Here is a 17024-nt window from a genome sequence, read left to right on the forward strand (position 1 = left end):
GCTCCGGGCGGTCAGGCGGAGCCTTCAGGTAATTGACAACTACAGCTGATGTGATGAGGGAGGCAGGTAGGAGAGTACTTGGTGTCGTGTCTGGAAGGAGTGTATGCAAAGAAAGAGCTTAGCCAAGAGGAGGTGGGACACTGAGGGACTGAAGGGAGCAGACAGGAGTCTGCAAAGCCCAAAATAGAGGCCGTATGTTGACTTGTATGCTCGGTCGGACAGTAAGGAGGAGAAGACTGATACGCGTCGGTGAAGCAGAGATTGAGATTGGAAGGATGTACCGCTGGTTTGGCCATTTAGACACAGAGAGGGAAATGTATTGACAGATGCCAAAAGAGTGATGGGAAGATGGAAAGAGTGGTTTGATGAACTGATGAAAGACGAATAAGAGTGAAGGGTAGAAGAGGTGACTAGTTTTGAACGAGAACAACCAGAGATTAGTAAAAGTGAAGTGAAGAGGAAACCCTGGAAAATGTTTTTTGCATATAAGATTGTGAAAGCCGGCAGTACGCTGGCGCTTCTTCACAGCATGAAGGATAACAGGGGATACCCTAGTTCCATTCCAACAGGGGACCTTTTTCGTGAGGACGTTGCATTTGCACGCTCTCCCTGTGGCCGTGCCATTTCCTCTGGCTTCTCCAAGGTTTGTTGGGAAAAATTGCCCAGATGTGCGAATGAGCGCGTGAATGGCTGTATGCCTCTATAAGTGGCCCTGGGTCAGATAGCAGCTGGTACCCTGCGACCCTAAGTAGGATAAGTGGTAGATATTGTATTGGAGTGGGCATTGTGACAGCAGGGAGCAGGTGGAGGAGAACCTAAAGAGGTGGAAAAGCAGTGGAATGATGGCTCGCTGCAGGAAGACGTACTACATGTGTGAACGCAAGGGATCCAAGTGCAACGTTGAAGTGACAGGGATAAGAGATAAAGAAAGTGGAGGATTTTAAGAACTTAAAGTCAACAGTCCAGAGCAATGGAGAGTGTGGAAAAGAGGTGTAGAAATCCAGTCCAGCGGGTCAGAACAGGTGGAGGAAAAACTCAGGGCTAATGTCTCCAGCCAGAATGGAAGGAGAGGTGTGCGTGATGCTGCTCAGACCAGAAGCTCTATACGCTTCAGACAGTGACATTGAAGGAAAGACAGCAGACATGAAGATGTCGAGCTTCTCAAGGATGAATTAGATCAGGGAGGAGTCAATCGGGGTTAGATGTTTTGGAGATAAGGTCAGAGAGGCGATGTTGCGATGGTTTGGACATTTGCCGAGGAGGGATAGTGGATATATGGGTAGGATGTTGAGATGGGAACTCCCAGGCAGGAGGCCTAGAGGGAGACCAGAGAAGATTTGTGTAGGTCGTGAAAGAGGACACACACTAGTAGATGTAAGAGAGGAGCATCCAGAGAAAAGGCTTCGATGGAGGATGCTGATTCGCTGAGGTGACCTCTGAAGGGAGCAGCTGAAAGAAAAATAAAATGTTACAGATGTCCACCACTCTGAAGAACTCTGCCTGCTATTCTAATCCCATCTTGAGACGCTTACATTTTGCTTTCAAATCTTATTGAAGCAACTGGATTTGGTTTCTTTCCTTGAAGAGTTTTCACCTTCTTCAGCTCTTCTGACCTTCACAGGCACATCCTCGCATATCTGCTGTTGACAAAAATTCAGCTGTTTGAAACATTTGTTTGATTTTTTTATGTTTATTACTTTAAATCCTTATAAAATAAAATAAAAAAACAATTCCTTTCCTGTCTTCCATTTCATGTGCAGCATGCTCAAAAACTAAATGTATAAATAACAAAACTACAGCTATAATCAAACATGATGAGGTAAATAATGTTGAGCGCCTTTTCCTGCAGGCGCTGACTTGAAACTAAGAAGCTCGCAGAAAAATAATGATCTTCAGTTTTCTCGTGGTTACAACCTTGATTTCATTCATGGATTTTTCATGTCATAATTTAGTAACCACATCGCGTGTTCGTCACCAAAAAATCAAAAAATAATGACAACATTTTCAATGACTACATGTGCTATTTCTGCTGACGCCGGTTTTTATCTCCCTTGCAGGAATGTTGCTGGTGACCGCTGACACTCTGGGCCATGATTTCCATGTCTTCCAAATCCTCACACATCCATGGGCATCTTCACAGAGCGCTGTTCATCATCTTTACACACTTCACCGAGGGGAGACTGAAGCCAAGGTCTGAGACACACACACACACACACACACACACACACACACACACACACACACACACACACACTTGAGACCCCGTTCAGTGCCATAAACTTTACAATGCTTTATAAAGTTTGTATTTTATCAAGTCCTTGTACTTAAACAAAAACAACGTTCAAAGCAAACAAAAACATGTCATTCATGGTAATTGTTCCGATGATTATTTTTATTCAGAAATTGAGATAAAAAGCCAACCGTTTCTGGCTGGACGTCTCAAAATAAACGAGTCGTGTTGGGAGCGGTGTGGTGGTGCAGAGGTCAGCACATCCATCTCAGGGCCAGAAGGTTCCTGGTTCTGACGTCTTTCCAGCGTCTCCGATGCACACAGGATGAGCCGTGCAGACAATGCATCGATAAATTCCTTGATAATTACGTTCAAAAGCAAAACTTACCCGTTCAACTTCAGACAAGAAAGTAAGAGTGTCAGTTTCCTTAATCACGTCAGTTACCAGCAATGTTCATGCTACTCTACATTGGTGGTTGTGATGCTTCCACAGGTAAGTCACCCAAAACAACTGAACTCTTGAAATCCAGTAGAAAAACAACCATTATCATGATGCTTGCTAGGGTTTGACACTTTCTGATGCAAGTGACTACATATTCATGAGTATCTTTCAGGCTGTCATTAACTACAACATGCCGATTCGAAAAAAACATACTCATATTTGCTACCGTTTGCACCACTGTGCAAATTCAAAAAAATAGTAGGATAACCAAAATACAGTAAAATCTCAACAAGACACCTCAAGACTTGTATGCAACGACAAGCACGCGGGTCTTCAGCTTTGCTACAGAGCAGGTGATGTCAAGAAGTTTCACTGAGTCGAGGGATGAATTAAAAAGAATTGCACCAACAAAAAGACACGAGCTCTACATTGTAAAAAAGACGTTTTAGGTTGGGTTAGGTGGAGATACAAGGTTCTTGTCTCTTGCAGCCAAACATGTTGGAAGCAATGGCATCGCTGGCCTCAGGCCGAGTCAACAGGTTTGCATCTGTTTGCAGCTGCAAGTGTGACTTGGGACCTGAATGAAGACCGGCTTGTTGCCATGGGGAAAACTCAAGATTGCTGAGGTTATAAAGTTAGCATACCACCACCTCTGACTGCAGCACTTTTCAATAAACCATGAACCCAGTGACTAAAGCTGAGGGGGAGAGAAATACAATTCCAACATAGCAGACAGAATCTAAGGCCATTTTTACTGTAACACACTGATGCGGACAATCAGATGGCGGACCAGAAGCAGTCGTTCCCTCACCCTCCAACCCAAAGCAAACGTATTTGGTTCGTCCTTCAGTCGATAATTATGCACATAAATATGACAGAAAGTTAATTTTGATAAATTTAGTGCAGTGGATGGATTCAGATCCTGGAACTGGGAAGGATCTAACGGCTGACTGAAGACCAACATTTTAGCCTGAGCAACAACAATGACCTGAGAAGCTTCAACCTCTGCTTTTCATTGGTGCGTTCAAGTCATTATTGTCAGTTTGGCATTCCCTCTTCCAGGGAAAGAGCTACTCTATAATGGCAGTAAATATGATGTACACAACCTTGTGTTGGACTCCTCGCAGAGATATTATGGAGTTTGACCTTGTGCTTCTGCCCATTGTCTTGCTTAATCTCATGAACCTATGTTGTCGATGACAAAAACGAGCCAAAAAAAACCCACATCTCAAGTTTAATTGTATCTTTCGATCACATGACTGTCAAGAATATCATCACTCTATCTGTGCACACACAGACCAGAGAGCTCTCCAGCAGAACTGGAATGTCCAACTTCCATGCAGAGGATAGTGACATTCCACCTTCCCAAGATCTCTTTTGTGTTCATTATCTGCATGGTCATCACACGATGGCTGCAAAACACAGCCACCCTTCAGGTAATCCCCACTCCAATAAAATGGATTGGGACAGTAAAGACCAGACACCCATTTGGTTTTGGAGCTCTGACAGGTCTATTATGGCCAATTACAATGCACACAAAATAGCCCTCTCTCTTTTCGCTGTCATCCCCTAATCAGCTGCAGTAGAGGTCAGACCTCCTCTTTCACTCATCTTTGTGAAGTTACTAACTGTCTGGTATGCAGAGGATACCCCATTACTTGTCATTGCTAAGGACAATTACCCAGTCTGACCTGGCTGGAGATTAGAAAGACTTGTATGTACAGAACTCTCTCTGAGACTCAGCGAATTCTGCATTCCGATACTTGATTTTCTCTTGGTTCCTTCACGTCAATTTTCCCCCCTCAGTTTCTCTCTTTCTTTTTAGGACTGTTATTTTATTTATATTTTCAATTTATTTATTTTTTAAACAGAAGGTAATCTAGTCAGGTTGATGCTTCACTCTTTTCATTATATCTCCTCACTTTCCTGGGCTTGTCTTTTCTCATCCAGCCTCATCTGGTCGGGTTTACTGCCATGTCTAACAAGCTGAGTGAGATCCTATCTAGCGTCTGCTCTCTGGAGTCGGCTCGTCTTTGAGAAGACAAGTGAACAAACGACTTATCAGCTCTTTTATTTTGGTCAAAGTTATTTGTGTTTTTCACCCCAAAAAATTATACCGTATTGTCACCTCTGGCAAAATATTGTCTACCCATCTGCCTGTTGGACTTTTGCCCTGATATATGTGATAAACATTTCAGCCTTGTGTCATTACTTTTCCCGGCAGACTGGGGTTTGATTAGGTTCATTCCCACTGTGGCCCAATTTTCACTAAAATACACTGGACAGTTTTGCTGCAAATAACACATCCTGAATTGAAATGCATACCCTTGGAAATCCCAAATTGTCATTCTGTGGATAATTATGCCCCTCAAAAGAATGGGGCAGCCTTTCTAACTCCTGATGAAAGTACCATATGTGTAAGGGGAGAATTTTAACAGTAAAAACCAATAGCTCGGCATCTGGGCGACCAAAACGCCAAGGTAAATTTAGTTTCTTTTAGCATTTCTTGTAAGGCGTTGAACCTGCTGCAAAACAAACACAGCTGACTAGTCCTACAGTCAACCGGAGTTAAAGAACTCACGAGGCAACAACCAACTGGAGATCAAATTCAAGATAGATCCTCCAATCAGAATAACGGATAGAGAGGGGTGTCAGCTTTGAGACCAGGGGAAGAAAGACTGGGGTCCAAAAAACAGGTCTGTTATCTCAGATGTGATCAAATAAAACAAAATATAAAAATGAATTGATAAATGTATTTGACTCAGGCTCAAGTGCAGCTTTTAGGTCTTTATCTGGTTGCTATGCAACCAAAGTAAATCTCGCAATTAGATTCACACACATTCCTGATCCTGTGCATACCAGACCGGGAGTTTACTTCACAACGCAAAGTGACAGAGGAGGTCTGACCTCTGTTTACGGTTCATAACACTATCACTCACTCCAGAAAACTGAGAAAAATAAAGCAGAACAGAAATACATTAAGTAATACTCTTAAACCTAGATGCAATATGGGCTTCTTGTATAATTTCAGTAAAATATATTGGACACACACAATTTTTTTGTGAATGTCAGACAGCATCGGTTCATGGGCCGTCGTGGCCGTGAGGAGGAACCGCGGTGAGATCGATCGGTTGCGATATTTGAGAAAGAATAGGTTAGGTAATATTTTATGACTTATTACTCTTCTTTTTCAAGGCTTTAGCTTTCGTCTCCATGAGCACGTGAATATTGTTTGCCATAGCTTTCAGGATTTCTGAGGTATGTTGAGTAGACATTTGGAAGTTCATGAGTAAATGTATTCTTAACTGCTCCTACTGACCTGGTACTCACTGCCTACTGTCTCTGTCCAGGTTCAGGACATGTGCTTCAGCCAGGACAGTCGCTGGGTAGCCATCAGCACCCTCCGCGGCACCACCCACGTATTCCCCATCAACTCCTACGGCGGCGCGCCCTGTGCACGCACGCACATGTCGTCGCGTGTCGTCAACCGGATGTCGCGCTTCCAAAAGAGCGCCGGCCTGGAGGAGATCGAACAGGAACTGAACCGGGCCGTTGCGTTTGGAGGAGCGGCGGGGGGAGGAAACCTCGGCGGAGGCGGCTGCATCCTGGGCGGAGGAGGAAGCGTCGGCGGACGCTGCAGCCCCATACCTGGTCTCTCCAGTAGTCCATCAGGGTCACCTCTGCACGGTAAGGACCGCGGGTCTCACAGCGCCGAAGTGGCCGTCCATGTATGCAGGAAAATGAGGGCGTTTCATGGAAGGTTCAGAATCTACTGAACCACGAGGTCGGACTCACGGGCTCTGAAAAGTGCCTTAAGTGACCTTAATATTCTTATTCATTTCACAGTGAACAGAAACTTAAATGGCTCCTGATGTTTTATAGCAACATTTTGCATAACTCGCTTTACCCGTTGGCACGGAGATTACCGATGACTTTGTCTGTAAATAGAAATACCCCGTCATTGAATATGGCCAGCGCCGTGAAATCCGACCCGTTTCCGTGCGTGTGCACATGTGCGGATGCGTGCATGTGTTGGTGTTTTTCTTTCCAGTGATAGGTCAACCTCGGTAGTCTTTCCAGGGTCTCTGCTCTGTCTGCCGTAACCTCGTCCGTCTTGTTTGTCGAACAGCGTTGCGGGCTGTTCATACTGACCGTGTGTCCTGAGCTGACATAGATACATGCTGATAAACAAACTTTTTGTTCGCTGCACTGCTTGACCCCAGAGGTGTTACGCGGTGTAAAATATCACGGTTCTCATTAGTCAAGGCTTTCCAGGAATAACCGTGAGCTTTGATAGGTGCCTTCATGCCAGGACCCAGAATTTGCTCCACACTTCGGTGAAGAGATTATCCGGGAACTTGACGAGTGGATCTTTTTACAAAGAGTTTCGCACACGTTGTGTTTTATAACGTGCCTAAATAGACGTTGTGTTTTATAGCGTCTAAACCAGCTTCTAGTTGAGTCCGTGACTCCAACCCCACTCATGGGATGCATCGAAGCCATCTCTTACGATGAGCTTGTTGCCTCTTATTTGTCTTGTTGCAAAAGGTCACCGTGTCGGCACAATTAAAAATGAGAGAAATGCAACAAACTTAGAGCAAACAAAAATATTCGATCGATCTACCTGCCAATAATCACATAGACTTGTGGTGTCAGTTGCCACATTCCTTCAGGACTTCTCTGGACTGTGAAGGGACCCAGGTTGGTGGCAGAAGATGGGAGTTGGCATGAAGGTCAAGTCATCATGACTCGACCCAGACGGCACCCCGACTCCCCCTCTCTCACTTTGGTCTGCCTTTTTTCCCCATTTCCATTTAAAACGGTCTCATTTTTCCTTTCCCTCTTGCTTAAACCCACCCAAACACCTCTGTTACTCATCACAATGCACGCGTTAGATAAAATGAAATCCAGCAACGTGTTTTAGGTTGAAAACATCTACAAAGGTAGCTGTTAAGTGAAGGGAGTCAAGTAAAAGTAATGAGGTGTGATCATGAGGAATGAAGTCGCTTTGAGGAAGAAAGGATGAGGACGAGGACGGAGAGCGAGATGGGCTGGTACTGGCGGTGCTGAAAGACGGGGTCTCAGGGAGCACCGCCATAAATCACACCTCTTTTTCAAAGAAGAGTATGAAAGCCACCTGTCAGCAATTAGTGCCCTCAGCATTCATGTATTTGAAGAAGAAAAAGTGTTTTCAAGACTAATGCATATATAAGGACAAAACGCTGAAGAAGGTGCAGGTCAAAGTCAAAAGATTACAAGGTTCAAGAGTAAGACGAGCAGGGTCCCGCCAGAGGAAATTGAAATCTTTCATGTCAAATATTTCACCTTTTATAACAGTCCGCAGGAAATTGAAGTCAGATTTGACATCGCTTTTATCAAGGTGCTAATCGTCAGCGCACTCCCTCACTTTCTTCCATGTGTTCCTGAGCTACTGGCTGTGAATCACAAGCCAGTCACTTTCTATTACACTCATTTGCCCGGCGCTGTGCACGTCTTCACATTTGACTGGCCATCAGTGCAATACACTTGTTTCAAAATTCATTACGGACGCAGGAAAAGTAATTGTCCGCTAACAATGACAGTATTGCCTAATCCAGTAATATCTGGAAAAAAAAAGATCCCGGATATCAATAAAGCCTATTCAAAGAAAGACCTTTCCTAAAAGTAACACTCATCTTGTTCATGAACTTAAACACTTTCCCTAAATATCTTCATATTTTCCCAACAAAAAATTCTAACACTATATATATATATATATATATATAAAACCTTACGATATATAACTGGACTATAATGCACAATATATTTTACACTTTAGCCACATGATTAGTGACTATTAGAGAAGTGCAGTGATATCTTTAATATCCATTCATGAGAGAGTGTTTTGGTACTTGTTACTCAGAGAGAGAGAGTTTTCTGTTGCTCGAGGTCAGGAGGGTGTCATGGTGTCTAAAATGTAAAATACGAACTGATTGCCAGGCATCCTGCCACATGTAATTATAGATATCCACCGTGAAAGCTGTCACCGGCCTTGATAAAAACACCGTAGTTTGTGCAATTTTCCGTGTGGACAACACAATGAGTCACATTTGCTTCGGTGACTTATTTTTGTGAGTTGGGTGTGAATTTTCAGCGGCTCGGGCAGCTCTCTGACAGCGGCGGGGTGAGGCCGGCCGGGGCCGGGCCTTCTAGCCACAACAGCTGCGATGTGATTGTCGTCAGGGAGGATACTGTTGATTTTTGGGAAGGAACTGCAAAAAAGAAAAGAAGTACACATCCTTCTCGGAGCCACCGGGCCGGGCTGCCAGAGCATCTAAAAATACAGGGCTGCGTTTGATCATCTGCTCGTCACAGTGAAATTTGCAATGGCTACTAACGTAAAAATGCTTGTTGCTCCGTCTTTTTATTCCTGCAAACTTTTTCTCCCTTTGATCAATGCGTCGTCATTTGAGATGAGCGAGCGCCCCCGGTTTGTGTAGTGAGGTCTGTGTGTGGCTCAGCATAAACAAAGTTAGATTAGTATGTGCAATTTGATGCACAGTGTTGAGGTTATGGACGCCGTACCTCACAGAAAGCAGCATCTGGAGCCTTTTCGACCACAGCGCAACAGTGCAATCACCAGAATAATACGGTTTAAAAGTAACAGAATTATCCTTTGTTTTTGTTTTCTTTTTTCTCTGTTAAAGCTAGTAGTTTAGCTTGCATTCACTCCTTCGAGATTGTTTTTTAAGAACCTACTTTACCTTAGTTTTCTGTCGTCTGGATGTCTTTTTAATTCCTATTTATCGCTTTTTGAGGGTGTCGACCAGCTACACAGCGCTTTGCGACAGCAAAACACGTTTTCTTTTGTCATCGAACTCCAGCTCCAGAGGTTTTACTCTTCAGATTGGGGAGAGAGAGAGAGAGAGAGAGAGAGAGGTGTGACAGGAAACTGTTAATTCACTTGTTGATAAAGAGACACTTCCTCTCTGCTATTATGGGCTGACGGCTTGCTTATTTGGGTTTGGACTTTTGTTTTATCTTGCCTCCCCTTTTCCCTGGTGCACCCTCTTTGTCAGTCATCATCCTGCCGTGAAAATCACCAACACCCCTCAGAGGTTGCTGCCAAGGAAACATTACCTCATAAATGCTCTTGTGTGACATGTATGTGCATGGTTTCGCTGTGACCTTATTTTTGACAGTTTGGTGAGCTTTAATAGTTACAAAGTGCAGAGACGCCGGAGATTTGCCCGTGTGCGTTTGTGGACAGGATTTCATTTTCACAAATATTTGAAAAGCATGAAACGGATACCATTCAGTCATGATGTCAGGCCCAGCATGGGGAGAGTAGCCTTACTCTTCATACATATATATGTGTGTGTGTGTGTGTGTGTGTGTGTGTGTGTGTGTGTGTGTGTGTGTGTGTGTGTGTGTGTGTGTGTGAGAGAGATTTATACTGCTTAAAATGTCTCATTCAGCAGTAGAATTTTGACATGAGTTGTTTATCATACACTGATTATCACCGGCTTCCAGCATTCTTGCTTTATCATTACCTTACACACACACACACACACACACACACACACACACTCACTCACACACACACACACACACACACACACACACACACACACACACACACACACACACACACACACAACAACCAGAGCTACTAATGTTCCTGTAGAGTTCCCTCAATTTTTTCAGTTAGCATTATGACACATTGTTTTCCTTTTCCGTCACTTTGTGTTTGAGGTAGAAAACATTGATGCAGAAATCCAGGTTATCATATTTGTCCAGAAGCAGGCATGGAATGGATGCTTTTCTCTCCTGTGTGTGTTTTTTTTTAATTTCTTTATATTAATTGAAGGAGCTAATGTTGAGTCTTGAAAAGACTGGAAGCCTATTTTTGATTTCAATCCCTGGTTTGTCCTCTGAGTGTCACTATGTGGTTATGATTGCAGTCGGTTTGCAGGAGGAGGAGCGAAGCCAACGGGCCTCTAAACACAAGCCAGTGTATCGGGTGAGAGAGGAGGAGAGGCTGGAGTTGTGTTGCAACGGTTTTGCCTTGATTCTAATCTAACAACAGACAGAAAACTAGGAAATGTATTTTTTATGAATGGTCTGACTGCAGCTCTAACTCTTAGCCTTTCTTTGGACAGACTTTCATGGTGAGAGGGTTTTACACTGTAAGGTCAATGTATTCCACCCTTTTCCACTTTTTGTTTTTGTTTTTTAAGCCTACTGTGCATCCTGATGATTTAACCAACACATTACTGGCACATTTGAAATAGTACATGGCAAATAGCCCTCAAAAGGGAACAGATGTTCTTTTAAAAGCTTTTTTTTTCTCCCCTTAAACTGCTATATAGTCAAGAGGATTAGGCTTTGTACATTACCAAGTACATTTGATTGAACAGTGGTGTGCTGACAAAGGTAAGCTAGAGATAGCGGCCGGTGTTTGTCGCTGCCTCCGGCCCGCGGTCGACGCAGGAGCCGGCGCCCGACGCGGCCCGAGCCAATAAATGAACGGCTCGGCTCAAAACCGCAACGCAATCAAACAAGCTCTCCGCCCTAAAATTTTGACTTCCCCTCGTTTTGATGACCGTTTAAATCAACCAGAAACATGCAGTGCAGGGGACGTGCATCTTGGTGTGTCTCGGGGTTCCATCACAGATCCCTGTTGCTTTCGGGCTGAGAACTCAGTCTCAACGGCCTCAGACACTCTGATCACTGAATTCTTGCCCAGAAACTCCTTTTCATTTGATGTGTAAAGTGTGAGGTGGAGATGAAGAGGTGAAGCTGCCTTGCCGTAACACGTCCACGGTGCTCGCAGCCTCCGTGTCCGGTGTGAACAAATGAAAATCCCAACATTTCACATCAAATACAGGCTGTACGTTCTTTTGAACTTCCACGTGCAAATTCTAACCATCCTATTTTTAGAATAAATACTTTCAATTCTTTTTCTGCGGTGTGATTGTGTTTTGGTGTGATGATTATAATCTGGAGCAATGACTATTCGGTTCCAACTATGATAGTTATTCAATATTCACAGGAAATGTAGTAACATTTGGATTAAGAATGAATTAAATGATCGTGGCTTGTCTACCTCTATTCTTATTTTATGTCTTTATTTGCCACAAAAATGCTGCCAGCTAATCTTGGACGCTCCTCCATGTGGTCTGAGGTTGTTAGTACCTACAAAAATAGTGTTACTGGCAGACGATCACCAATAAATCCAGATCATTTATGAATGAGAAGTACATCTGCATGTCTGACAGGAGGTCGTGCTCCACGCTGCTTTGGGATTGGCGATATTCAATTCTTTGAAAACAAGATGTGTCATGAGAGGCGGAGGAGCATCAGACTGAAAAATATCAAGATAGTGTAGTTGTTTTTTTTTCATGATGGAACATCTGATTATCATTTTGTCGTTTTTAAAGTTGCACAGTGGCTGTTGCATCAGTGCAGACATTTCATTGTCTCCTCTGTCTCATTGTTTTGTCTCTTTTTGTTCTCCAAGGAAAAACATTTAAACCCAGTCAGAACCATCCACATGAAAACACTGGGCTTTTTAATGCTAAAATTGCTACAGTGGTAGAAGATGCTGAATCTTCAGTGGGTACTAGGTTATGACACACACACACACACACACACACACACACACACACACCTCTGTCATCATTATCAAAAGGAGGAGTTGGTTGCAAGGTATTTATTCTATTTGCTTAAATATGAATGCAATTTTTCATTTTGAATACTGGATTGTCATTGGAAGCCATTTTTTTTTGTTTTTGTACATTTTTTGAGAAAACTTAGATGATTTAAAAAGTTTTGCATATGATGGGAAAACAAAATTAATATCCTTGTATACGGAATCCTTTTTTTTCCAAATGCAAAATATCTGTAGTGAAAATTTGCTCACAAATGAAAAATCCAAGATCACATGAAACATGCTTATGTATTTATTTGCATAGTTGTTTAATTACAGCAATGCTAGTATAGTTTTCTTAATATTCAAAAAGTAGATATAAAAAAAAAATGAACTTGCTTAGACTGTGGAATGTTTAAAATTCCCCCCCCAATGTTTATGATCAGTATTAAATGTATATCTATTTATTAAATACATATTATTTACTTTTCTACATTTTCACTACATTTTCACATGTGCCTGCATTCAGCAAATATAATTGTTTTGTTTTTTAGATAAATTCATTAAGTAATCTTTACTGCTTTTAGTTTATTTAAGTCATTGTTTTGGCTTTTCATTTGATGCATGCCACGTTTGTATATCTGCTTTTTTTATGTTTTGTTGATCAGAACAAAACACTCCTTTTGCTCTTTAGATGAATGGATTGGTGGATGGATGGATGGATGGATGGATGGATGGATGGATCGATAGATAGATAGATAGATAGATAGAAAGATAGATAGATAGATAGATAGATAGATAGATAGATAGATAGATAATGGTGTTTTTCTGTCTTTGCTTTGCCATGCCTCTCACCAGCACTCTCTCTCTTTCTCTTTCTCTCTCTCATTGCTTTCTCTGTAACATGGCAACTTCAATGTTGAATGAAAGCACGATACTTTGTGGAAAAAAAAAGAAACCGAACAAGAAAAACCTAGCGGAGCGTCAGTGACACGGGTCGGCCTGTGGTTTGGGAGCGGAGGATCGTCCAGGAAGCCGGTCACGTAAGCGGGCCTGACCTCCACTGGTAACTCGCGCTGACACTTCCAGATATTGCTCTACAAAGAGTTAAAACAGGAAGAGGCTCTTCCACCACAGTTCTCTGAGAGCAAAGCTCCTGATGGCTTTTCCACCAGCTCACTGATTCCTTTGCAAAACTGTAAATCTTGTAAAGTTTATTTTCTTTGCAGCATCTGTGTTTTATAAGGCCTTCCTTAATTTGTTTTTACTCTGTCTAGTGGGGGATCCCCATCCCGTCTTTTTTTTCTCTTACTCCCCCCTTTGTCTCAAACCTTTTTTTAGCTTTCCATTGCTCCTCTTTCTCTTACCCTCACTGGCTTTCTGTGGATCTCTTCTTTTCGTCATGATTCTCTGGATAACCGGCGCAGCGGAGCAGCGTTCTCCTCCTCCGAGGACCCTCCCTCTTTCTTCACTTCACTTTCTCTCCCCTGCTTTAATGCGTCCCTCTCCAAAATGTCTTGCAAGACTTTGCCCACTTGAAAGGGGAGATTGAAGCAGTAGATTCACCCTCACGCACTCGATGATAGTGTTCAGTTATTAAAGAAGAGAAACTCAACAATAATATTTCCACCATATGTGGTGGAACGGCTGGAGCTCTTGTACGTAGAGCACTTTGATTCCGAGTCCAGATATGAATGTTCTCAAATGGAATTCCTGTGGAAAATGGAAAATGACATTGATAATGGATGGATGTGTAAGTAGATAGAAATGATTATTCAGAGAGATGGACAGACATTCTGACAGAAGACACATAGTGCTCTTAACTTTTTATTGTATTATGTTGTAAGTACACTTACAGCAGGTCTTTGACTTTAAAACCCGGCAAATTATTTCAATTCCACGTCGTAATATGTTCAGATCCTACTAAGCTCACTTCATGCTTTTGTCCAGAATACTTGAATGTCAAAATGCTAATATTTGTACCAGACAGCAAAAAGTCGGGACCGGATGTCGATTGGATTTGACTTTTTGTTTGATCCTATTTGTTCAGTGTAACCACGGCTCACTCGTCGTTTGTTTCCACCGCTGAAGGAACCCTGTTCATCTCAGCTGCCGTTAAATGCAGGGATTCCCAAACGTTCCAGTCCAGGTCCAAACCAGAGGCTGCATGAACATGCGGGGCTCCAACAGGCCCAGTACAGCTCCTCGTCTAGCATTCATTTATCTCCTGCTTTTATGATTACTGAAAAAAAAAAAAAAAAATGATGGTTTTATGCCAATTCTTTCTGTTTCACTCATTTTCTCCAGTCCTTTATTGACCAAGAAAGAAATAGCAGTCTCTGTAAATATTGTCTGTACTTGCAGTCATGACAGAAATGTTCTGTACGTTGAGGAATTCTGTTCAATTTTAATTTCCGCAAGATACCTCGAATCAAAGACAAGTTAAAAATGCTCATGAGGTAGTTTTTATTTTCCATTTGATTTTTTGACAACATTGAGAAGAACAGCAGTGTGTGGTTTGAAAGTAATCTTATTTTTCTGTCATGTTTTTTTTTTTTCCTTGGCTTTTTAGTAAAGCCTTTTAAATTGCTACAGGCGTCATCATTCTGTTCACATTTGAATTGTTCCTGCTTACAAGTGACTGAGAAGGATTTTTCTAAAAAAAAAAAAAAACTGCAATTATTTTTGATTTATTTCTTGGATAAGATAGGGTGTTGTTGTGTCAGAGATCAGATTTTGTCGTTTAGCACCGGTAATTTTTGTTAGCGCCTTTCACAGTACTTTTATGATTCTGCAAATCTACTTAGAAAGAGCACAGAATATAACTTCTTTCTATAAATACATTCAGACCGAGAAAACAGACCAAATATTCCTCTGGTGGGACATGGTAGCTTGACACAAATCTCACAGCTGCAAAATCCTCCTCAGATCCAAGGTCTTCCCAAATCCCAGCGCAGGGTTTCACCTGCTGAACCTGCTGCTTCCCAGCGCTCGGTCCAGTTGGCTCTTTGAATGAAACATGGTCTCTGGCAGGAGCGTTCTGAGACGCCGGGTACACAAACACACTTTGAAGATTTTCCAGTCGCTTGTCAGCTGCTCTTTGGAAGCCGTGTGCTTGTATTGGATGCAAATAGGTCATTAAGAGGGGAAAGAAATATGAGATATTGTGACAAAACGACTGAGCAAATAGAAAATGTGCAAAGGATAATAAGGGAGATTTTTTTTTTTCTTTTTTTTCTCTTCTACGAGAGGAAAATGCCGATGCTGTTAAGGCAGGGATTGATAGACTGGAGGAGCTGGATGGATGAGTGGATTAAGAGCGAACAAGAGACTGGGGTCAGGTGACAATATGACTTTTGGCAGGATTAGAGCTCTCCTTTAGATGCTGCTGGGTTTGCATTGATGCATCTTCTTTCCAGGAAGATGTGATATATCAGTGCTCTGGCTCCACACTCCTGTCATTAATCAAATCGCAGCCTCCATCAAGCCATCTCCTCCTTGACGCTTCAGATCCATCCGCGCTAACGTTTTCTTTTTTGTTCAAAACCCTTGTTCAGTCTTTATCTTTCCCGACTCACCGTTCTGCATGATTTGTCTCTGTTGTTTTAACTAATCGCAAAGAAGGTCAAGGTGCCCCGGGGAATACATAGGCAAAATTAAAATACACACACACACATGTAAATATACTGCTCAAAAAAATAAAGGGAACACTTGAACAACACAATGTAACTCCAAGTCAATCACGCTTGTGTGAAATCATAGTGTCCACTCAGGAAGCAACACAGATTCATTTTGACTTGTTTTAAGGACATTACATCAAAGTTGGATCAGCCTGGAGTTTGTTTTTACACTTTCATTTGGAGTGTGATTCCTAATCCAGACCTCCATGGGTTGATACATTTGATTTCCATTGATCCTTTTTGTGTGATTTTGTTGTCAGCACATTCAACTGTGTAAAGAGCAAAGTATTTCATAAGAATATTTCATTCATTTAGATCTAGGATGTGTTTTTTAAGTGTCCCCTTTATCTTTTTGAGCAGTGTATATATGTGTGTGTATACACACACACACACACACACACACACACACACACATATATATGTATATATTTATGCATGTATATATGCACACACACACACACTAGGTGCAGTATTAACTAATGACTTTCAGCTTGTTTTTGTCAATGTTTTGAGTCAGAATACAGTCTTTATGTACTTCTGATGAGCTTAATTTAAAATGCAATTGTTTGAACTGTTGGTGCAAAAATCAGGCCCGGATAACGTTATTATTGTGTTTGTGTAAATGAGGTTGCACACGTGTGCGCAGGCCTTGCTTCTTGTGAGTGCGTGAGAAAATGACAGCAAGAGAGGGGCGAGAGAGAGAGAGAGAGACGTCGCCATACAGAAATATGTGCTTTGTCACCGGCGCCGCTATAATAAGATTTTTTTTTTTTTTGAGGCCACACACATCACGACATAAAATTCTTGATCATTGTCTCCGACTCCGCTCCACTGATCAGCTTTCCCCAAACAGTCGCACAATTGTCCGTGTCTACAAGCTGCCTCTCACTTATCTTGTGCGGCTGTAGTGTGCAACACATTCCACACTTAGTTATCTGGTGCGCTGAGAGCGGCGCCGCCGGGTGTTTAACACGGAGAATTCTATGACAGTTAGATCGGTCTTCATCAACCCGGGGTTTTAATTTTCACCGGACGACAAAA

At 42.3% G+C, this 17024-nt stretch overlaps 1 protein-coding gene across 5 annotated transcripts in view; it reads left to right on the forward strand.

Annotated features, from left to right (window-relative positions):
• bcas3 (BCAS3 microtubule associated cell migration factor) overlaps positions 1 to 17024 on the forward strand; it is a 294545-nt gene that overhangs the window by 63219 nt on the left and 214302 nt on the right. For all 5 annotated transcript variants that reach the window (XM_086140765.1, XM_086140775.1, XM_086140783.1 and 2 more), the window contains exons 14-15: positions 2058 to 2191; positions 6023 to 6359. In XM_086140765.1, the coding sequence (XP_085996891.1) occupies positions 2058 to 2191; positions 6023 to 6359 (471 nt within the window). The remainder of the gene's footprint in view (positions 1 to 2057; positions 2192 to 6022; positions 6360 to 17024) is intronic.

Source organism: Fistularia commersonii, chromosome 3 (assembly GCF_037954325.1).
Source record: "Fistularia commersonii isolate RoL2024-O1a breed Wild chromosome 3, RoL_Fcom_v1.0, whole genome shotgun sequence".
Classification (NCBI taxonomy): domain Eukaryota; kingdom Metazoa; phylum Chordata; class Actinopteri; order Syngnathiformes; family Fistulariidae; genus Fistularia; species Fistularia commersonii.